The sequence below is a fragment of the Mytilinidion resinicola genome (genome assembly GCF_010093595.1).
Source record: "Mytilinidion resinicola strain CBS 304.34 unplaced genomic scaffold BDZ99scaffold_11, whole genome shotgun sequence".
Classification (NCBI taxonomy): Eukaryota; Fungi; Ascomycota; class Dothideomycetes; order Mytilinidiales; family Mytilinidiaceae; genus Mytilinidion; species Mytilinidion resinicola.
In genome coordinates this window covers 864,439-884,010 of record NW_022985447.1, presented here as the reverse complement: position 1 = coordinate 884,010, position 19,572 = coordinate 864,439, and the positions used below count along the sequence as shown (strand labels likewise).

Below are 19,572 nucleotides of genomic sequence, written 5' to 3'. Positions count from 1 at the left end.
CCAATGAGGCTGAACGCGAATCTTATCGCCTAAAATGGTCACCCAGGTATTGGCGAGCGAATTGAACTTTGAGTTGAATATGATCTCACTTATCTAGAACCTTTGAATATGGCCACGATAGCTTTGCGCACCTAGAAGCCTCGCTCACCAAACCTAAATGAGGCTATCTAGCTACTGGAGCCCCCTTCACTGGAAAGCTCGGAACGAGGAAGTAGATGAAGGGAAGCAGCAGCTTCACTTGATTGGACCTTTTCGTGGCAGGACAGCAAGTGGATGGCGAAAGCCGTCAAGGGGGTGATAGTAGAAACCAATATCTATTCGAAGAAGTTTTTCTTGCCATGAGAAACCACCAACTTGTAGAGAATCGCTTCCGTCTCTTTCGCATCAGCTACGACCTTGTTGGACTTATCTGTCCGGAGCTTCTCCCTGATCCCAGAATCTGGCTCTTCAGAGAATTCGTGTAGAGCCATCCTAGTCGGTGGCTCTGGTGGTGGCGCATCGGTCGTAGGTAGGCCTTTGAGTGCTCTGGACTGTGCGTTTGACCTTGCGTAAAGCAGCTTGAAGTGAGTGGTGCGCATGTAGCCTTTAGCTTTTGACAGCTCCTCGATTTGCTACAAGATGAACCGTCAAGCCACGTAAGATATCGTGCATGCTGAGGGAAATACCTCATCGTAATACTTTTCGACTTCTGAGTCCAGGGTGTCATCTGATGGGTAGACGCCCGCAAGAAGGAGGTACGGTGCGCTTTCTGGCCAACAGTGAGTACCTTACTTTGAAAGATGCGTGATAGATTCTTACCTTTCTTCGGCGCCGCATACTCTGTCTTTCCAACCAGCCCTACGTACCTCACATCGATGTCCGCAAGATCGTAGCAAAGTCCCGACCCTGGTAAGAGGTCGCTCTTGACCCTAATCTTCTTGAACTCTTGCCCCAGCGTGAAGGCCAAGTCTTTCATCGGATAAAATGCCAGATAAGGCTTGTCAACTTTGCCAATGTCCACGTCTTTATAACGATATGCAGTGTGAATACCACTTGTTTCCATGATCTCGGCAATGTGGTCCTCGTCATACCACTTCATGTAGGTCTTCTCATCCATGATATCTGGGCGTGAGATCGAAGACATGACCCAGAGCATGCCGGGGCCTTTGACTACGGCTGGATCGGCCATGATGAGCTTTTGGTGAGCGATTGCTGGTGGATTGATGCGAACTGTGATGCCAGTGCAAGGTCAATGGAAAGATTGACGTTTGATGTATTCACGGAAACGCGTCTGAGATGAAGAAATCCATGGCCTGCGGGTATTCGATGATTGTCGGCGGAATGTCGACCCGCGGATATGTTTTGCCAACGCGTACCTGGAGATAGGAGAGGCTGGCAAGTTTAAGTGGACCTCTCCGACCCCGCATGAATATTTAGCGCTCTGCAATTTAATCCAGCCTCCTTTCTTCGAACTCTTGACCACCGACACCTGAACTCCTAGTCATCCAACAGATTGGGCCAGTATGTCAAAATGGTGGGGTTCGGCTGTCGGTTTCCTCTACGAGGGGCTTGCTAGGCTTTGTTGTAGTTCAATAGCATGTGTACTCTGAACAGTTCTTAGAAGCGCCAAAAACATCTCATCGTCAACATTCAAAGACTTTCAATCCTCCTACCTCGGTCACCTTTATCATTGTCATCTCTTCGTCTTCATTTCTGATACTATGAAAGACCTTAAAGACAAAGTCGCTCTAATTACTGGTGGTGCCACCGGCATTGGCCTAGCCCTCGCCCTCTAACTGGCTGCTGAAGGCATGAACATCGTCCTCGGCTCCACCAACAAGGACCGCCTTGAAGCTGCTGCCACCCAAGTCCGCTCAGCGGGTGCTCCAGAAGTCCTTCCTATTGTATGCGATGTGTCCGATCTCGCCTCTGTTAAGAACCTTCATGCCGAAACCACGAAAGCATTTGGTGCCGTTGACCTGCTGGTCTGCAACGCCGGCGTTACCACGAGTGGGGATTTCCATTTGCATCGGGAGGGAGACTGGAAGTGGGTGTATGGCGTGGTGTTAGACGGCACTACGAACTGCATCCAACTTTTCTATCCGGACATGATCAAGCGCGGAAGCGGGCATATTGTCCTCACGGGCTCACAGGCTGGTCTTGTGCCGAATTGGGTCACGCAACATGGCCCATACACATCCGCCAAAGCGGCAATACATGCTCTTGGGTCAGCGATGAGGCCAGAAGCTGCTGGCTATGGTGTTGGCGTGACGACAGTGATTGTGGCTGGGACGCAGACGGACATTATGAAAAGCGATAGAAGTCGACCAGAGAGATTCGGGGCGCCTCTTGCGGTAGAAGCCAAGAAGAGAGAGGCGAGAAGAATTCCACCGAGCGATGTTGCAGAGAGGATTATCAGGGGAGTGAAGGAGGACGCAGCGTGGGTAGCTACGCATCCAGACCTCAAGGACCGCACGAAACAGTATTTTGATGAGATTCTGGCAGCTTATGGCAGGTGATAATGGGACATTGGGGAGAATAATTTGTTTAATGATCACGCTCCGGGACTGAGAACCATACAACTTTGCCATCACAATTTGGCTCGCAGTCATCAAATGAGAGTGCCTCTGTTGTGTTAATCGTAAGCCCTGCATAACCTTTCCTTCCTCAAGACCCCAAGACTAAGCTCATATTACTACATACAGTACTTAGTCATAAGTATAGGCACATCGACTTGCCGTTGCTTGGGGCCCCCCATAGGATAGGTCTTTGAGAACGGAGACAGGATGTATAGATTGATGCAGTGGAAAGTAGGTTATCTCTTGACTGGCCAGAAACCTGCCAGCTAGGCTATTCCTCACAGTGATATCGAGCGAGCAAAAGTGAAGCCGTACAGACCTAGATCCATGGTCACGAAGTGAAGGTAGATATATTGGAAATTAGGCCATTCATTGAGGCGCTTTCTCTCCAATCACCGTATCATCGTAGCCTAAGGCTATGCTAATTGGAGCCTTAATGAACACCGCTTCATCCGCTTTTCAGAATGTTAGAAATTGTGATTAGGCTACGACTAAGCAGCATATCGAGTACTTACGTGCAATCGTTTGAATGAAGGCTGGATCCGATACTATTTCAATCCAATCCTCTATGCTTTTAACCCAAACCTCCGCTATCCCGTCATAATCAAGCACTGGTATCCCGAACTTTGAGGCTTGCTTCTTCAGCTCAGGGCTTGTGTGCCACTATAACGGAACTCCACGTCAGCTGGAGACAAATGATTTGGAAAGAATAGAAGAAACACACCTGGTTGTACCGAATCACCTTATCGGTGAATTTCTTATTCGCCATAGCGAGGTCGACATGATTGCCTCTCCAATACTGGTGAAAGAACTCATCCGTTACTTCATCTCTTTTTTTTAGCATAAGAGAAACCTTGATGTACTTTGGTGGCTGAGCGGCAGTCATCGTAGTGGGTATTTTGCTTGGGTAGGCTTTGCACAATCTTGTCTGAAGCTTGAAAGGTCTAGCAAATTGATATCTAGATTCAAAAATGATATAAACTGTAGAGTCGTACTCATTGGTCATCGATTTAGGCACCCTGGCACGTCTGTGTGGAGAACTATTTCCGGAAGCGTGGATCTTCACGATATGCGGGGTCCCCACTAGGGCAAGGGGGAAGCTCGGCAGTCTCCCGACCTCACTTCGCCTCGTCACTCGCTCAATTTATCGTATTGATAGTGCAGATATTGTGGCGGGGTGCTAACCTTGGCCCTCCCTAGTGCAGGCTTTCATAGTTCGTTATAATTCACCCAAGAACTAGTGTTTGAAAGTGAATAGAATTCGCGACATAAAAGATCCTTCTTTGCCAGATTTCTCTTAAAAGTCCTTGCCTTTGCAAATTTTCAGACCATGGCGGTTCTGAGTGAAACGGAAAATCCGTCGTTCGGTGGTACTCTTGCAATACTCCTTGGCGGTTGCGTGGGTTCAACTCTCCGAGCAGGGGCAAATTGAGCTGATTTGAATCAGGTTTTGGTGTATTATGCTGCCATCGTAGTATACCGGCTTTACTTCCATCCCCTGGCGAAATATCCAGGACCTTTCTTAGCACGAATATCTCCAGTAGGTGCTACTGAAAGCCTAAGTTCGCAGCTTATTCCCCCAAAGATGCTAATGAGACATGACAGATTCCGATCACAATCAGCCTTCTCCGTGGCCGCATACCATTTTTCATGAAATCTGCACATGACAACTTTGGTCCTATAGTCCGCGTATCGCCGAATGAACTCTGCTTTGACGAGGAAATGGCATGGAAAGACATATACAGCAGCCGACCAGGTCATAAGAATTTCCACAAAGGTGCGAATATCAAGTTCTTCAACATGGCCCAAAGCTGATATTAGACAAGATCCCATACACGTTGGATCTATAGCAGCGGTCCCGGGCGTCTCTTCCATAACCATGGCGAATGACATGGACCACACCCGCCAACGTCGAGCCTTGTCCCAAGCTTTCTCCACTAAAGCTTTGCCAGAACAAGAGTATCCTGTTATGAAGTATATCAACATCGTCTCGGATAAAATGAGAGAATGTGCAGCCAAGGATGGAATTGTAGATGTAACGGATTGATTTGCATAGACAACCTTCGATGTCATCGGAGAACTGGCTTTGGGCGAGCCTTTTGGCTGTCTCACAAATAGTAAATTATCTACGAGACGATTATTCTCCCTGTACTAATACAGTGTAGAGGACTTTAGATACTGGGTTCCCCTCATAAGTGAATCAATCAAGGCCGGAGCAATTGAGCAAGCCACACGGAGAGTTGCAACGGCCGGCAGTCCGCCGCAGACATTCCTACAGTCTTGCATCCCAGGTCGAATTAGCGAAACAAGACAAAAGCATCTGGACACCAGCCGAGAGAAGATCTTGAAGTGAGTATGGAAATATTATGAGCTGTGAGACTTTACTGACCATCGACGCTTTCTAGACGCATAGCGCAACGAACAACCCTAATAAGGACTTCTTGTACTATGTGATGAAACAACAGGATAAGGGCGAACTAAATCTCAACGAGGTGATAGTGAATGATGCGCTGTTCATGTAAGATACCTTTCTTCGAATCGATGGTTGATCTCACGAACTCGACAGCATTGCTGGGACCGAAACTACCGCCGGCTTCCTCACAGGCCTCTTCAACCTCATAACCCGTCCGGAGAATCAGCACATTCTAAGCAGACTAAAGGAAGAGATACGATCAAATTTCAAGTCCGATGGCGACCTCAACTTCGAAGACCTCGTCAAGCTACCATACATGACTGCGGTGATCGACGAAGGCCTCAGAATGTTCCCGTCCGCTCCAATCGGATTTGTAAGAACGGTACCAGCGGGAGGTGATACAGTGTGCGGACATTTTATTCCTGAAGGAGTGAGTGCTCCCTGTTCCTTAAATCTTGAGGATTGAATGGCAACATGCCGACTTGCACGTCAAAAGACAACCGTTTCTGTATGCAATTGGGCGGCAACACACTCTGAACGGAACTTCAAAGACCCCTATGTCTTCCGCCCGGAGCGCTAGTTTGATAGAGAGAATCCCACGGATAAGTTGGGAGCAAGGAACGCGTTCTCTCTTGGACCCAGAGGGTGTATCGGGCGAAAGTACGTCACTGCCCCTATCCGCAATCTCGACTAATCACTGACCGTTTGTCCTTAGCCTATCGTACATGGAGATGAGGCTAATAAGTGAGTATCCTTCGTAGCTCTTTTAGGGTTCGAGTGCTGATAATTCTAGTGGGTAAACTTCTTTGGCATAACGACGTGGAAATGCACGGTGATAACGAGATCTGGAACCCAGCGGGTGATTACAAGAACATGGTGGTCTACAAAAACTGGATCAAGCCATCGCTGAACTTGAGGTTGACGCCGAGGAAGTTCTAGAGCACAGGTTGTGGTTGAAGTATGAGAAACACTACATCAGTGTCATTCTGGCAATATGTTGGCATTCCCTATTTAACTTTAATCGAATGAAACTACCATCCTCTTCGTGCTTTCTCCTCTTCTCATCTTTTCCACCATATCGTTCACGCTCTCTAAACTTGGATACACCTCCACCTCGGACGCTATGCCATGCTTCGCCGAAAAGTCGATCGCTTTCTTCATCCGATCCGGAGTCCCCGTACTATCACCTCTAACTTGGAAAGTGCCTCTCGCAATGTCCAAAGCATCAAATGTTACTCCGTTTTTCGGCAAGCCCACAACCATGATGATACCGCCCAGCTTCACCAGCGGCGGAGCACTCCTGTAGGCGGCATCTGCAGCGGAGAATACTGCCACAGCATCGGCACCTTTGTTGGGGCCTCGGTCCATGAATGCTTTCACTTCGTCTACATAGTTCGGGTTCGTGACGGAGTTGAAGACTGCGTCTGCGCCTTGCCGCTTCACTGTTGCGAGAATATTATCGTTGATATCAACGCCGACGACGCGGAAGCCCATCGCCTTTGCGTACTGAGTTGCCAGCTGGCCAAGACCACCGCAGCCGATGATGACTAGCCATTGCCCTGGTTGAAGGTGGCAAGAGTCGACACAATGGAATGCTATTCGATGTCAACATCGAATTTCCCAAGGAACCCTGCTCGAATTGAATTGGGACGTAATTACCTGTGATGCCCGCGCAAAACATAGGGGACGCGGTCTTTACAGACAAAGATTCTGGTAGTAGAATAGCACTATGATAATCCACGAGTGCATAGTCCGCGAAAAGTCCCGGCGCAGTGAAGCCTTGCGTATGGCTCTCCTGCACCAGGCAGTGGTTGTTATGGACCTTACAACCTTCACATTCGAAGCAACAATCAATGATATAGGTGAAGCCTATGGCATCGCCAAGTCTGAAGCCTTTATTCTCAGCGGATGGGTGTAGCTTGTGAACGTATCCAGCACCTTCATGGCCGATAGTGATGGGCTCTTTGTGCGGCATAGCCGTGGACATGAAATCGCTGTGGCATAAGGAAGCTGATCCAATCTTGACGAGGAATTGGTTCTCTCCCGGCGAGGGGATTGGAATCGTGTTGACCACGACCTTCTTTTGGGACTGCGGCGAGTGTTAGCATGAGTTTGTATCAACTGAGTTAAGGGGGAAGCGGACTGGATCCCATTGCGCTGCCTTCATCATCTCCAAAATTCAATGGTAGAGTATATTGCGTAGAGCCCTTTCACTTACTGTCATGTCCGTATGCGGTAAATTACCTAGGACCAGAAAGGACACTAAAGCGGACTGTTAGGACGTTCCCCATGGATCGGTCGACGCTTCGCCAATTTGATACAACTACCTTGCTCCCAGCCTGATTCGAGACGGCTATCATTCTCCAGAGTGTGAGAGACAGGGGCAAGTCAGCCTTATTATCCACTTCCCCGCTACCCCACATTCCGCGGACGGCTATCGATAGCACGTTCACTAGATCTCCACTAGCCACTAGCGCCAGCGTGAACTGTTGAGCTTTGCATTAACCCCGCATATACTTTGAACTCCTGACTGCTTCATAAACCCCTCCTACGCGTCCAACAGAACTCATGACAACCCGCCTATCCGTTCCTCTTGGGAGGTACGGTCGCGGCGGAGAAGACATGCGGATATGCCTGGCTGTGCGAATGTACTTCTCCACACAGCACGCATCAGCTTTCCGGCTGGTTTTGGAGGACAGGTCGTGAGACCTTAGAATCGGGAATGCCGAGGGTTATCCGATTACGGTAGCTTGCTGCAGAGAATAGTCTAGTTTTATCTTACTCAGTTTTGTGAAGGTCGACCACTCTTCTACAATTATCTGATAACTTCCCTGCGTCGATTCTATCGCGTTCGTACCTTCCAAGCCCACTTTAGCCACTTCCAAACTCTCCTCATCATGCCCATCGACTACGACATCAAAGGCAAAGTCATTGCCCTCACAGGCGGCGCCTCAGGCATCGGCTTCCAAACCGCTCTACTCCTCGCCCGGCAAGGAACTCACCTCTCAATCTGCGACATCTCTTCCGACGCGCTCGCGGAAAAGACCAAAGAAATCGAAGCCGTCAGCACCGGCAAAGTCCTCTCCACAGTCGTAGACGTGCGCTCCGGCGCCGCTGTTAACGAGTGGATCGCCAAAACTGTCGAAGCTTTCGGCCAGCTAGATGGTGCAGTCAACCTAGCGGGCGTGGTTCCTAAGTGTATCAACAAAGAGCGGGTTCAGGACCTGAACGATGACGACTGGAACTTTGTTATCGACGTCAACTTGCATGGCGTAATGCACTGCATGCGAGCAGAGCTAGGGCATATGAAGGATAAGGGGAGTATGGTCAACGCAGCGAGTATTTGTGGGGTGATTGGGTTCCCGAAGAATGCGGCATACACGGCGAGTAAGCATGCGGTGATTGGGTTGAGCAGAACGGCAGCGAAAGAGGTTGGAGAGAGAGAAATCAGGATCAACTGCATTGCACCGTAAGTTGTACATTAACCTTTATCTGTAAGATAGTCTAACCTCTGGGTAGTGGCATGATTGAGGGTCCAATGCAGCAGAAATCCGTGGCTGCAAGAGGTGGAGAGCAAGTTTGGAAATGTCAGATCATGAGAAAAGGAGAGTCACAGGAAGTTGCGTCGTTGATTACGTGGTTGCTCTGTGATGAGACGCAATATATCACTGGTACTGTACAAGTTATTGACGGCGGGTGGGTATGCTAGTAGATGTATATATCAACGAGCCATTTGAAAAGCTCAACACCAACTCATCTGAGTTCGGGCACACGGATATGCCACTACGTACTTTGGCCCTAAAGAGATGACACGAATATACCCTCCAGAGGACAATCTCCGCCGTTTTATACCGGCCTCATGTCTCCCTGAGAGGCGGAGTGTCTCCAAAGCTGTACTGTTGAAAGAATGCGGGATACCTGTCGCCCACGACTTCGACCTTTTCAATCTCAGCTCGGATGTTCTGAATCTCGGTATGCGACAGTTTGATCTTGGCTGCGTTGACGTTCTCTTCCAAATATTTCACCTTCTTCGTTCCACTAGACAAGCGTTAGGAAAAGCATATACTCTGAAGTGAGTGTGCACTTACGGAATCGGGATAACATCCTCGCCTTGAGCAAGAATCCACGCCAGAGTTAGTTGTCCAGGAATGCACTCCTTCTCTATTGCAAGTTTCTGAAGATTCTCCACGAGGCGTAAATTCTTCGGGAAGTTCTCTTTGCTGTATCTTGGTGCATGTTTTCTGAAATCGCCTTCTTCAAAGTCATCCGGTGACTTGACTTGACCATTTAAAAAGCCTCTTCCGAGAGGACTGTAGGCAATTATTGCAATGCTTAGTTCCCGGCAGGTACGCAATACATATATTTCAGGCGACTCGATGTCCAGCATGAAGGGACTGTACTCAAGTTGTACCGCATCGATATGGTGGAACTTTTCCGCACGCCGAATGGTAGCAGCGGAAACTTCACTCAAGCCTATCGCTCCAATTTTGCCCTGCCTTTGCAAGTCAGCATCATAATGACCAGTGAAAGATAAGAAGGGTGGCATACTTCTTGAGTTCGGCCATCGCTGCGACTGTCTTCTCAATTGGTGTAGTCTTATCCATACGATGGCAATAGTAAAGATCGATCCTTTCAACTCCAAGCCTCTTCAAGCTCTTATCGCAAGCTTGCTTAACATAGCTCGCATCAGACCTGACCGTAGCCTTGCCGTCTGCATCTTTGGTAACTGCGAACTTAGTGGCGAGGAATATTCTCTCACGGTTTCCTGTGCGTTCAAACCACAACCGTAGAAGATCCTCACTATCTCCATCTAGCAACATTTAGCTTCGGTAACTTAGATCAGGGGTCATATCTAGAAATACTAACACACATCGGAGGTATCCCAGAATGTTGTTCCCAACTCCAAGGCCTTGTCTAGAACCTCGAAACGTGAGCTGTTTTCGTCAACCTTGCCGTATGAGACGCTTAGCCCCATGGCGCCAAAGCCTATGGCGGATACCTGAGGACCATTTTTCCCAAGACGACGGAGTGGTAGCGTAGACATGGCCACAGGGTTAAAATTCAAAGTGAAAGAGGTGTGCTGATTACGTTGACTTTGGCTTGAAACGAATAGAAGTATAGTAAATTTCCACTAGAGCATCGACAAACAACCTTGGATATGGATTGGAGCACCATAACCTACCTCGTTGGAAACGCGTTACTAGACTTTACCTAACCCGAAAGGAATGTTTTCGACCAGGACGTGCATCGCGTTGAACGGGTACTGTTTTCCGCCATTCGGAAGACCCTCACACTATGACTTCACAATAGTTCCTCAAAACACGTACGTTCGGGGATCTAGGCAAATTAACGCTGTTTTTAATTCATCCATCTTTTAGCTGGATACAGTTGAGACAGGGCACTCTGCAAGATGGTCGCATTAGTTCTGAAATACTTTTCCTCTCCTGAACAGGGATTTCACTACACTGAAACCATCGCATGAACATATGCGAGCCATCTAAGAGCTAACGGCAACTCATGACCCACCCCCGCACGGCCTAAGACTAGCCAAAGACTTACCCGCAGCATCGGTTCCACACCTGGGGTAAGTGGGGCATTGCTCTGGGGTAGCTGTGCAAAGGCTGGCGTGAGGTCTGACGCCGCTTTCTCTCAATCTTCTCGCGGGCTCGGCCCCCAAACCCTCTCATTGGAGAGTCTTGTAGTTTCGGTCTATCTCGGGCAATAACGTCTATCTGGGGCGCAAGGAATGGAGCGATCTCGACCCAGCCTGTTCAGAGAGGAGACAACCCCTGATCGCGGCTATGCGATACCGACAAATTGGTAGACGGTTCGGACTGCCAGGGCTATGGACACTCCGCGCTTAGAACGCGTGCCCTCTTGGAGTCCGTCGAGTATTTAACATCCGCGGAAATCCGGTGACCCAATCCCTGTGATATCTGTTCCGGTGACTTGGTGATATATTGGTATTCCAAGCTCAAACTCTATCATATTCGTACCTTGTAATCTCAAAGTAACTCCAGAGCCATAGATCATGGACGTCGAAAAGGAGCACTCAGAAGTTATCGAGCATGTCAACAACAGCAATGAGTTGCAGCGCGAAGACACTATCGCTGCCCATGGCTTCGCTGTCGAGTCTGAAGAATTGCCCGCAGGTTATTGGCGATCACCGTACTTTATAGGAACTTTCCTTGCCATTGGAATGAACTTGGCGGTAAGTGATTCCTCGTCATTCTCCGTTTTGAAGCTAATCGAGGTTTTCGCAGGCGTCGACTGCTGGTTTTGCGTTGATAGCACCAGTGCTTGGAGACATCAGTGTAGCTTTGGGTCCTTCAAGCAGCATCATCTGGCTTTCGCTCGTGTACACCATTGGTCTGGCCGTTGGCCTCCTGCTCGTGGGACGTCTATCAGTACGTTGGTCCCTCGCCGTCCGATCTTAGATTGCGCTGAATAGCTTTCGTATACGATATGCTGATACTCAACAATAGGACATATTCGGCCGCCGTTGGTTCTTCATAGGCGGAACGATGCTCGGCCTCATCGGTGCTATCATCGCGTCCACAGCTAAAACGATTCCCGTCCTCATTGGCGGACAAACGCTTGTCGGGCTGTCCGCCTGCACAGGTTACTCCTACTCATTCATCAGCGGCGAGATCGTGCCGGTGAGGCATCGTTTCATTGCCAACGCCATCATCTTCATCTTCAGCATGCCTACTGCTGGTTTCGGAGCTGCTATTTCGACCTCTTTCATTACCAAAACTGGTCCCGGATGGAGGTGGTGCTATTACCTCTTGATCATCTTGAATGGCCTAACAGCAATTTTGTATGCGGCATTTTATTTCCCGCCCAAATTCCATCAAAAGCACGGTAAAGACTCCAAGATGTTATATCTGAAGAATTTCGATTACATCGGTCTTCTCCTATACACTGCGGGCCTAATCCTAGTAAGTTCTATCTTCATCGTAATTTCAGAGTGCGAGAAGACTAACGGGTATAATCAACTCAGTTCATCCTGGGTCTCTCGTCAGGTGGTGACAGTCTTTACCCATGGAAAGATCCGAAGACCATTTCGTTCATCGTCGTGGGTTTCCTCTGCCTGGTCGCCCTCTTCCTATACGAGACCCTAGTCGATCTCAAGGAGCCTCTGATCCCGATGCACATTTTCCGAACCAAGGGCTTTACGCCAGCGATGCTGTCGCTCTCCCTCGGTGCTAGCGTCTACTACTCGCAAGCAATCATCTGGCCTCAGATGGCAGCAACTGTCTACGGCAACGGTCGCACCTCTTGGGTTGGAATTGTATCGTGCCTCGTTGGTATTGGTATCACAACCGGCGAGGTAATCGGCGGTACGTTTGTGTATTATTTGTGGAGTCTGGAATGAGGGCTAATTTGGCGGCAACATAGGGAGTATCGCGAAGAACCTCGGATTTTGGTATATTTACCCAATGCAGTCTTGGCGGTGAATTTACTGACGTTGACAGGAAATATCAATGTATCACCGTAATTTCTCTCGGCACCCTTCTCTTGGGTCTGATGGCTGTCTGCACTCCCGACACTCCGAACGCCGCCATGGGAATCGTCTTCATCGCGACCATTTTCGTCGGCTGGAATGAGTCTTTGGTCCTACCTATCTGCACCATCGTCATCACCGATCAGCAGGAAATTGGTACCGCTGCCGGCATTGCAGGATCCTCTCGCAGCGCCATCAGCACTGTCGCCAGCACCATCTACAGCGTCGTGCTTGCGACCCGAGTTGGGGAGACGATCCCATCTCAAGTCCCCGTTGCCGTCATCGCCGCAGGTCTGCCAGCTACTAGTGTAGCCGACTACATGACGGCCATCGCAGCCGGCGGGTCTCCCAAACTTCTTGCCGCCGTGAAAGGTCTGACCCCCAAGGTCCTTGCCGCAGGATCAGTTGCATACAAGCATGCATACATGGATGCGTATCGAACAATTTTCCTTGTGAGCATAGCATTCGGAGGACTGGCCATTATCGCTAGCATATTTATCCCAGGTTCGTTTACCATCACGAACTTAAGACTCGCAGTACTAACAGTATCCATAGATATCGACAAGTTGATGACGCGGTCTGTTGCAGCGACATTGCAGGGACGGAAAGGAGATGAGGAGACTGTTGGCGAGAAGTATCATCGGAAACATATCGAGGCACACCCGTAATCGTTTGTCTTGCCGGTTGACACGTTTGGAAAGGGGAGGGCTAATCGTACACCCCCTAATGACTAATCGTACACCCCCTACTCCCCTGTCACTTCACCGCCTTCTTACTGGCTTAGAGGGTTACTCCAGAGCTTCCGATTGGCTCGCTTCACCTGCTCACTAATTCCGAATGCTGTCTCCAAATGCGGCCATGTAGCCTCCAGCGCAGCCTATCTGATTTGTGCAGCTGTATATACGGCCGTACGTGAGCTCGTACGTGAGGCTGTACGTGAGGCTGTACGTGAGGCTGTACGTGAGGCTGTACGTGAGGCTATACAAATCGGAAAGGATGCGCCGTAAAACGGAGAGGCTGTATAGCCATGTCGATTCGTATAGCCTCACGTATAGTCTCACGTACGAGCTTACATACGGCAGAGATGCACGTGCAGATAGACGTAAGGGTGAATGTTCGGAGGCTTCCTGCCGGACCTCCGAGCCAATCAGAAGCGGTAAAGTAGGGGGTGTATGATCATTCGAAAGGGGGTGTACGATTATTCGTTAGGGGGTGTACGATTAGCCCTCCCCTTTGGAAATGGTCTGGCAATGTAGCTAATAAATGTTTTACGCGACTTGAATGTCAATCCTGACGCTCATTTTCTCACGTACCTAATTTCGACCGCGAGATTTGGTCTTGTGTGTGACAGAATTGATTCTCTGGTGAACTACCCAGTCGGCGTCCGAGGCCTCCTCAGATCGTTCAAGCACTTGTCAGCGTCGAACCTCCATAAGTTCAATACGTAGCCGGTACAATCGACATTCGCCCACCATCTGAGATGAGTATGTTCCCGTTGATATACGCCCCAGCCCGGCTGCAAAGAAACAGAAGTGCGCCGGCGGCATCCTGTAAGCATTAGTGGCAAGGTCTGCTTACATCCACGGAGTGGGAATTTACTTCATCAGTCCCGATTCTAGTAAGTGGGACGACATCTCCACTGACCGAACCCATTGCGGTGCGATCATCCTTACCCATCATACCCTAGACACTATCGTTAGCTAGGCCTTACTCGTATGACTGGCAAGAACTTACTTGACTCATATCACTTGGATAGATACCAGGGCAGAAGCTGTTGCACCTGATGTGGTAGTCCGCCAAGCACGTGCTCATCTGCTTCACTAGATGAATGACCGCAGCTTTACTCGCCGCATATGCATACCCCATTCCCGGTCTGCGACTAAACCCACTAATACTGCTCGTTGCTATAAACTGGCTCTTTACACTGCGTCCTTGTTACTTGCGTCGAGCAGCGGTAGGAACGCGAGTAGCGTGTAAAACGCCGCGGTCGTGTTGACAAAGAAGGTCTCGTTGAAGTCAGTAGGGGGCGTCGCCCAGAAGAAGTTATGAAGTTCCGCAAGAGAAGGCGGCGGCGACTTTGGAAGAGCATCGAGTCTAGGGCCCGCGGCGCCCGAGTTCGCAATCACGGCATTGACGAAACCAACTTCGGAGGTGATCCGCTCAACGATGGATGCGAGGGAGTCTTTGGAGGTGATGTCGCCTTGTATCGGAATTATGTTGTTATTTGTCTGCATTAGAATTATTAAGATGTCTCAGGTGATGACAGGAATAGAGAAGCTGAGACCCGGCAAATAATGTTAAATGCTCATACCGCTGATTGCGCGACTTCTTGGAGTTTCTCGAGCCGACGGCCGATGATGTAGACCTTTGCCGCGCCGTTGATGTCAAGAGCTCTTGAAAACATAGCTCCAATTCCGGTACCTCCACCGGTGACCTGTTATAGCGGTTAGAGAAGTCAAGTTCTCCCACGAGCTCTCTGATAAGACTGACCACAAACAACATGTCCTTGACATTGAAAAGGCTTCCGGCTTCAAGGTGAGACATCTCTCAATGGCACAGATCTTTCTTTCGGATGGTGATGAGACCCTCTTGAATTTGAGTAAAATCTCTGCAAGCACAGTGAAGGCTACAAGAAGAGGCTCAATCCCAGGAAGCGAAATTTATCAATTCGCTCCAAATCGCCCAGCATACTAGCCGTGTTTCGGATCTCCCAAACGCTACTTACGTGAGCATAAGCGCTACAGGTGGAAAGGAGCGAGTGGTTCAGAAGATCGGTAACGACATCCGTCGTGATGGCGCTGGAATGGGACGTCTACATTCGGAAGTCGATTTCCAATTGGTGCCCGCGATGTGTACCCATATTCTAGCCAACCGTGGCGGGAAAATCAAACGACTGTAAACTGCATTAATGGGCACAGCTTTTGGTACCGTGGATATTAGTCGAGTAGCGATCCTCTTTTGGACCCAAAGATTCGTGGGAGAAGTGGTCGGTGGTCATCTCACGTGACCTCAGTAGCCGTTTCTTGAATACTACTAGCATTTGTTGTCTTTCGCTACCATTTATCGTTTAAAATCTGCTGTACCTTTAAGCTCCTATATTAGATGAAGCTATAAGCAGTGTGATTGCAATTCCTCTCGACTTAGCTTCACGTTGTCCATCGTTCAAGAGGGCAACATTAAGAGTGCAGAATGTGCGAGGAAAGCGTGCAGGCATTCGAGAATTGCAACTGTCGATACGGTTTCGCTGATGCCATATCTGATTCTAACTTCATCAGCGGAGTTCTAGAGGGATGGAGATACTATGGAGCTTACCTAGATGCCACTGCTTCCAGTGGTATGTACAACATCGAAAGGATCGAAGATGGCAGCGGTGACGGCGGGTAAAACATATGAATTGGCGGTGGGATGTGCTAATCATCCAATACTTTTCTCAGTGATAAAGGAGCGATCGGAATATAGAACGCCCCAACCCCGGTGACTAAAACATTCAAGACCTCTTCCCCTTTTCCTGGCTTTCTGCATCCGGCCAAGGCCCGTTATAGCGGTAAGAGAAGTCGAGTTCTCCCACGAGCTCTCTGATAAGACTATGTGGGTTAGCAAAGGCGCCTTTATTGATAGCTGTAGTGTCAACTATTCAACGGTATAAGATCTCCAACTCACTCTGTAAGTGTGCGCAAATCCGCAATCACGGCCTTGCTCGCAATTTGCATAATTGCAAACCCCGAATAAGCTGGCTCCGCAACATGTTCTACATCAAGCACGTCCCTGTCCATGGTCTGCAGACGCTTTACAAGTTCGTAAGGCCGTGGTAGACGGAGATGCGGCGGGAGCGGCTGGGCGTTGAGAATACTCGAAGATAGAAGACACAACACGCTTGAGACATCATCGGCGGTATGCTGAAGGCTCTTGAGAAGGTTGGTGAGCGTAATTTGCCAAGCCGAATGTTCCTCTGATAACCCCTCCTGCGGAATCACGAATGACGTAGACGCATAACCAATAAGAGCAGTGTAAGTACACAAGTTCTCGAATACATTGATAATTGAGTCGTAAGTTGCCTTCGGGAATCGGGCATCCAGAGGAACCTGCCACTTCGTGAAGTCCGATAACTCTCTTAATCTGGACACTAGTATCAACTGTTTCGTGAACAGTTTTGTTCGCTCCGTTTCTAGTCTGCGGCCAGGGCTCGTTTTCAGCTTCATATCGCCTTCACCGCGATGAATGCGTGCCGTTATCGTAGCTTGAACCACCGCATGGTGACGGGCTCCAAGGTATAGTGCGGTTCCGAGGTATTTCCTGACCTCAGAACGCTCGGAAATCGGGAATGGAAAGCCGGTGAATATGAAGGCGACCGCGATGCCAGCCATACACACCACGGCCCGGTATGGCGCTAGAAGGTAAAGTGGATAGTATTTTTGGTCGTTGGATGTTGCCACAGTCTGTCCGATCTTCTTTACTTGGAGTTCGTACCCAATGATGATAGTGGTAGTCACGGTAGCCATGATGCCGACAAGAGCAAGTCGCGGTGCTTTGACTGGAATGTAGGCGAACATTGTTACACAGAGGAAGTAAATGACGAGGACCCCCGGACTGTGGCCATCGGTAATATAGAACACCGGATATGCTGCGGCTGCTCCGACAAGAATGCCACATACTCGGAGGAAGAAGATAAACATCGATTGACCTGCCGTTCGTACCATGGACAGGGCACAATAAATGGCCCCCCAAAATATACGCTGTTCGACATAGAAATGCTGGGTTTGTCGTATTAGGGACAAGACCGCGACCGACATGATGGCACATGCAACTCGGAAGCCAAACGATGAATGTTTAGATCGGAACATGTTTGCGATGGCTCGCAAGATCTCTCCGATCTCTTGCAGCCAGCCCTCGGCAGGAAGGTGTTCTGGGTCTTTACGAGAGTGAAACGCTTCGCCTAGATCGTGGATTGGATCAGGTGCTGATTCACAATCGTCGTCTTCGTCTTTGGTCACCATTGATGAGAGCCTCAAGAACTTCTTAACATTTTTGCGGCCTGGGAAAAGAAATCGTTGTTTAGACATGGTTCCTTTCTTGAATCGAGTGTCGGCGAACTGGACGAGCTTTAGCAGTGCTTGGCTTGATGCCCAATATAGATAGAGTATCTGTATGAATCGTCAGTAGAGACCACAAATAAATTTCGCGACGTTATTTGAGTACACTTATGTGTCCCTGTCGCTTGAGTCCGCTGAATTTGGACGGCGCCTAAATGCTCTTGATCGGACGCCGACACGGTGGTGCCTACCCAAACAAGGTCTATTCATTTTCAAACGCCAAGCTCTCCTTCGAATGGAGGGAATCATCCAAGCATTGGCAAAATAGTATGCACAAATAAATGGCAAGATACAGTAGCGTGGATTGGACACGGCCTGATGAAATAAGACTCACGTAAAGTAGTACGAAAAGCTGCCGTTGTTTATGTGTTGCGAAAAAATCGTCATTTTCCACGGATGTGTTTAGCCACACGCTGTTCCTGGTCTTGACTGGCGAGAGGGTAACGTTTGTGTCGTCAACCCAAGACTTCAGGATAATCTTGCGTTTCTCGTCAAACAAGTCAATCCTTCCTTCTAGATATTGCGAAAACCCATCATGGCCTGGCGAAGAAGTCGAATCGGCCTCTTCGTCAGCGGGTTGTGGCACGGGATTTGCAAGCTTGAGGACAGTCGAGACATGATCGATGGCTTCGTACATGGAATTGGAGATATCTCCAACGGGGCTATGGAGAGCTTGCATCATGCCCTCGTACTCTCCCATTATGATTCGCTCGCTCTCCGTTTCAGGATCCGTTCGTTCGTTTCGAGGAAGGGTACTCCATCCATGCATTTTGGCCAGCCTTTCAAAGATGTCAATCATCTGATTCATGCCAGCAATAGGAAGAAACACAGCGCGGAGCAAGCGATGTATCTCTGACAGATCCTTGGCTTCGAGATAGCCGTATGCTATTTCTTTCTTGGCAAATTTCATGTCAGAGAACAGCTTATTGTTGACCAGGCGAAGTTTCTTGAGCTCACTGCGGAGCGACTCGGATTCCGAAGATGAATGAAACATATTCTTGTTTTCTATACTTTTCAAAAACGTCGACTGGGCTTCGAGAACTTTCCGTATACTGGTCAGATAGTCGCTGATATTCCGTAGGACTAGCTTCCGCGAAGTCGATGGACGGAAGAGAAGAGATATACCAGTGGCAATAGCAAGGCCGAGCAGCAAGGCCCCGAACAACTGTCTAGCAATCCTGAGCGCTGCATCTACTTCGGTTATCTGAGGAGCCGAGGCTAAAGTAACAATTATTATTATCGAGGCCATAACGTAGGCAAACCTGAACTGTGGCATTGCTGATTTGAGGCACTGGATATGGTTCAGTCCATGGGCAATGGTACAGAAACACAAGAAAGGCAAAAGTGACGTACATTGATGAAATACACGGTAGCGAAAAGCCAAACACCAACGACGGCAGCGGCTGACGAGTTATAGTCAGATAATGGCGATCCTGGGGCCGTAGTGTGCTTCCGAGCCTGAATGGCACTCCACATTGCCAGCAACGCTACCGCGGTAGCCACTGAAATTGCAAAGACGTCTACGATGATATTCTGAAGGAAGGCCGCTCTAGGTGTTAAAGTTGAGGCTAGGACACCGCCCACTGCAACCAAGTAGCCCACTGTCGTGAACGTACTTGAGATACTATCAGACTGGAAAATGCATAGGCCAATCGTCGGCGGCAAAGCAAACTTTACCATTTGCAAAAAGGTGTGCAAATCGATGTCCAACCATTTCCAGGCATTGCGGAGCTTGGAGAATGAATTTTGTGAGCGTTTCGGTTCATCCTGTCCGGAAGAAATGCGGCTTTGACTCGTGTCAGAGTCTTCCGCAGGTGATTCTGTCATGATTTTCGCTCTGCCAAAGGCTCCCCTACCAACGAGCCGGAGTTCTCAATAATGCATCTGTGTCAGAGGTGAGTTAGGGATGGTAAGGTGTGAAAAAAATCGTGAGTCTTTGGCCCGTGCGTAGCTGCTTTGTGTCGTCATTGGCTCCGGGGTGTAGAGAATCGAAATCTACAATTA

The 19,572-nt window shown here is 49.1% G+C and overlaps 11 protein-coding genes across 11 annotated transcripts; 5 read left to right on the top strand and 6 right to left on the bottom strand.

Annotated features, from left to right (window-relative positions):
- Positions 1–67: 67 nt before the first annotated feature.
- Positions 68–1,350, bottom strand: BDZ99DRAFT_463832 (uncharacterized protein). The gene is made up of 3 exons (XM_033720160.1): positions 799–1,350; positions 666–748; positions 68–611 (listed from the first exon to the last, which is right to left on the bottom strand). Exons 1-3 carry the CDS (start codon positions 1,166–1,168, stop codon positions 315–317), a joined length of 750 nt encoding a protein of 249 aa, XP_033575952.1. The 5' UTR covers positions 1,169–1,350; the 3' UTR covers positions 68–314.
- Positions 1,351–1,461: 111 nt separating this feature from the next.
- BDZ99DRAFT_571831 (NAD(P)-binding protein) lies at positions 1,462–2,993 on the top strand. Its single transcript, XM_033728135.1, has 2 exons — positions 1,462–2,620; positions 2,685–2,993. The coding sequence occupies exon 1, from the start codon at positions 1,791–1,793 to the stop codon at positions 2,496–2,498; it is 708 nt and encodes a 235-aa protein (XP_033575951.1). The 5' UTR covers positions 1,462–1,790; the 3' UTR covers positions 2,499–2,620; positions 2,685–2,993.
- On the bottom strand, positions 2,827–3,502 carry BDZ99DRAFT_418555 (uncharacterized protein). Its single transcript, XM_033716858.1, has 3 exons — positions 3,283–3,502; positions 3,074–3,221; positions 2,827–3,013 (listed from the first exon to the last, which is right to left on the bottom strand). Exons 1-3 carry the CDS (start codon positions 3,442–3,444, stop codon positions 2,928–2,930), a joined length of 396 nt encoding a protein of 131 aa, XP_033575950.1. The 5' UTR covers positions 3,445–3,502; the 3' UTR covers positions 2,827–2,927.
- Positions 3,503–3,888: 386 nt separating this feature from the next.
- Positions 3,889–5,910, top strand: BDZ99DRAFT_488798 (cytochrome P450; the record flags this gene model as incomplete). The annotated part of the gene is made up of 10 exons (XM_033722936.1): positions 3,889–3,957; positions 4,006–4,098; positions 4,164–4,314; positions 4,370–4,587; positions 4,726–4,907; positions 4,972–5,076; positions 5,125–5,401; positions 5,552–5,631; positions 5,687–5,715; positions 5,765–5,910. 10 exons carry the CDS (start codon positions 3,889–3,891, stop codon positions 5,908–5,910), a joined length of 1,350 nt encoding a protein of 449 aa, XP_033575949.1.
- Positions 5,911–5,953: 43 nt separating this feature from the next.
- Positions 5,954–7,289, bottom strand: BDZ99DRAFT_418552 (NAD(P)-binding protein). The gene is made up of 3 exons (XM_033716857.1): positions 7,115–7,289; positions 6,631–7,060; positions 5,954–6,566 (listed from the first exon to the last, which is right to left on the bottom strand). Exons 1-3 carry the CDS (start codon positions 7,139–7,141, stop codon positions 5,989–5,991), a joined length of 1,035 nt encoding a protein of 344 aa, XP_033575948.1. The 5' UTR covers positions 7,142–7,289; the 3' UTR covers positions 5,954–5,988.
- Positions 7,290–7,536: 247 nt separating this feature from the next.
- On the top strand, positions 7,537–8,808 carry BDZ99DRAFT_418549 (3-oxoacyl-reductase). Its single transcript, XM_033716856.1, has 2 exons — positions 7,537–8,440; positions 8,491–8,808. The coding sequence occupies exons 1-2, from the start codon at positions 7,869–7,871 to the stop codon at positions 8,678–8,680; spliced, it is 762 nt and encodes a 253-aa protein (XP_033575947.1). The 5' UTR covers positions 7,537–7,868; the 3' UTR covers positions 8,681–8,808.
- On the bottom strand, positions 8,491–10,021 carry BDZ99DRAFT_533281 (Aldo/keto reductase). Its single transcript, XM_033726504.1, has 4 exons — positions 9,838–10,021; positions 9,520–9,781; positions 9,060–9,467; positions 8,491–9,009 (listed from the first exon to the last, which is right to left on the bottom strand). The coding sequence occupies exons 1-4, from the start codon at positions 10,013–10,015 to the stop codon at positions 8,829–8,831; spliced, it is 1,029 nt and encodes a 342-aa protein (XP_033575946.1). The 5' UTR covers positions 10,016–10,021; the 3' UTR covers positions 8,491–8,828.
- A 981-nt stretch (positions 10,022–11,002) lies between these two features.
- Positions 11,003–13,146, top strand: BDZ99DRAFT_389434 (MFS general substrate transporter; the record flags this gene model as incomplete). The annotated part of the gene is made up of 6 exons (XM_033715638.1): positions 11,003–11,196; positions 11,309–11,378; positions 11,457–11,743; positions 12,007–12,318; positions 12,420–12,982; positions 13,034–13,146. 6 exons carry the CDS (start codon positions 11,003–11,005, stop codon positions 13,144–13,146), a joined length of 1,539 nt encoding a protein of 512 aa, XP_033575945.1.
- A 215-nt stretch (positions 13,147–13,361) lies between these two features.
- BDZ99DRAFT_463828 (uncharacterized protein) lies at positions 13,362–13,710 on the top strand (the record flags this gene model as incomplete). The annotated part of the gene is given in 2 exon segments (XM_033720159.1): positions 13,362–13,382; positions 13,394–13,710. A coding segment is annotated over 1 exon segment (174 nt), but the record flags the coding sequence as incomplete, so codon positions are not given.
- Positions 13,711–13,915: 205 nt separating this feature from the next.
- Positions 13,916–15,022, bottom strand: BDZ99DRAFT_488794 (3-oxoacyl-reductase; the record flags this gene model as incomplete). The annotated part of the gene is made up of 6 exons (XM_033722935.1): positions 13,916–14,026; positions 14,078–14,161; positions 14,213–14,372; positions 14,402–14,706; positions 14,790–14,912; positions 14,969–15,022. 6 exons carry the CDS (start codon positions 15,020–15,022, stop codon positions 13,916–13,918), a joined length of 837 nt encoding a protein of 278 aa, XP_033575943.1.
- Positions 15,023–16,022: 1,000 nt separating this feature from the next.
- On the bottom strand, positions 16,023–19,420 carry BDZ99DRAFT_418542 (uncharacterized protein; the record flags this gene model as incomplete). Its single annotated transcript, XM_033716855.1, has 4 exons — positions 18,922–19,420; positions 17,903–18,859; positions 16,139–17,619; positions 16,023–16,062 (listed from the first exon to the last, which is right to left on the bottom strand). Coding segments are annotated over exons 1-4 (2,952 nt in total), but the record flags the coding sequence as incomplete, so codon positions are not given.
- Positions 19,421–19,572: the final 152 nt, after the last annotated feature.

Bases quoted from the DNA above. Each gene is read 5' to 3' on its own strand.
- BDZ99DRAFT_418552 (XM_033716857.1), bottom strand. From the start codon at position 7,141: ATGATGAAGGCAGCGCAATGGGATCCA. The intron at 7,061-7,114 runs GTCCGCTTCCCC...CACTCGCCGCAG, and splicing joins AGGCAGCGCAATGGGATCCA to TCCCAAAAGAAGGTCGTGGT. The intron at 6,567-6,630 runs GTAATTACGTCC...GACATCGAATAG, and splicing joins GTTTTGCGCGGGCATCACAG to CATTCCATTGTGTCGACTCT.
- BDZ99DRAFT_571831 (XM_033728135.1), top strand. From the start codon at position 1,791: ATGAACATCGTCCTCGGCTCCACCAACAAGGACCGCCTTGAAGCTGCT.
- BDZ99DRAFT_418555 (XM_033716858.1), bottom strand. From the start codon at position 3,444: ATGACTGCCGCTCAGCCACCAAAGTACATCAAGGTTTCTCTTATGCTA. The intron at 3,222-3,282 runs GTGTGTTTCTTC...GTTCCGTTATAG, and splicing joins AGGTGATTCGGTACAACCAG to TGGCACACAAGCCCTGAGCT. The intron at 3,014-3,073 runs GTAAGTACTCGA...CATTCTGAAAAG, and splicing joins CTTCATTCAAACGATTGCAC to CGGATGAAGCGGTGTTCATT.
- BDZ99DRAFT_533281 (XM_033726504.1), bottom strand. From the start codon at position 10,015: ATGTCTACGCTACCACTCCGTCGTCTTGGGAAAAATGGTCCTCAGGTA. The intron at 9,782-9,837 runs GTTAGTATTTCT...AAATGTTGCTAG, and splicing joins CTGGGATACCTCCGATGTGT to ATGGAGATAGTGAGGATCTT. The intron at 9,010-9,059 runs GTAAGTGCACAC...ACGCTTGTCTAG, and splicing joins GAGGATGTTATCCCGATTCC to TGGAACGAAGAAGGTGAAAT.
- BDZ99DRAFT_463832 (XM_033720160.1), bottom strand. From the start codon at position 1,168: ATGGCCGATCCAGCCGTAGTCAAAGGCCCCGGCATGCTCTGGGTCATG. The intron at 749-798 runs GTAAGAATCTAT...ACTGTTGGCCAG, and splicing joins GTATGCGGCGCCGAAGAAAG to AAAGCGCACCGTACCTCCTT. The intron at 612-665 runs GTATTTCCCTCA...TTCATCTTGTAG, and splicing joins TCGAAAAGTATTACGATGAG to CAAATCGAGGAGCTGTCAAA.
- BDZ99DRAFT_418549 (XM_033716856.1), top strand. From the start codon at position 7,869: ATGCCCATCGACTACGACATCAAAGGCAAAGTCATTGCCCTCACAGGC. The intron at 8,441-8,490 runs GTAAGTTGTACA...ACCTCTGGGTAG, and splicing joins AGGATCAACTGCATTGCACC to TGGCATGATTGAGGGTCCAA.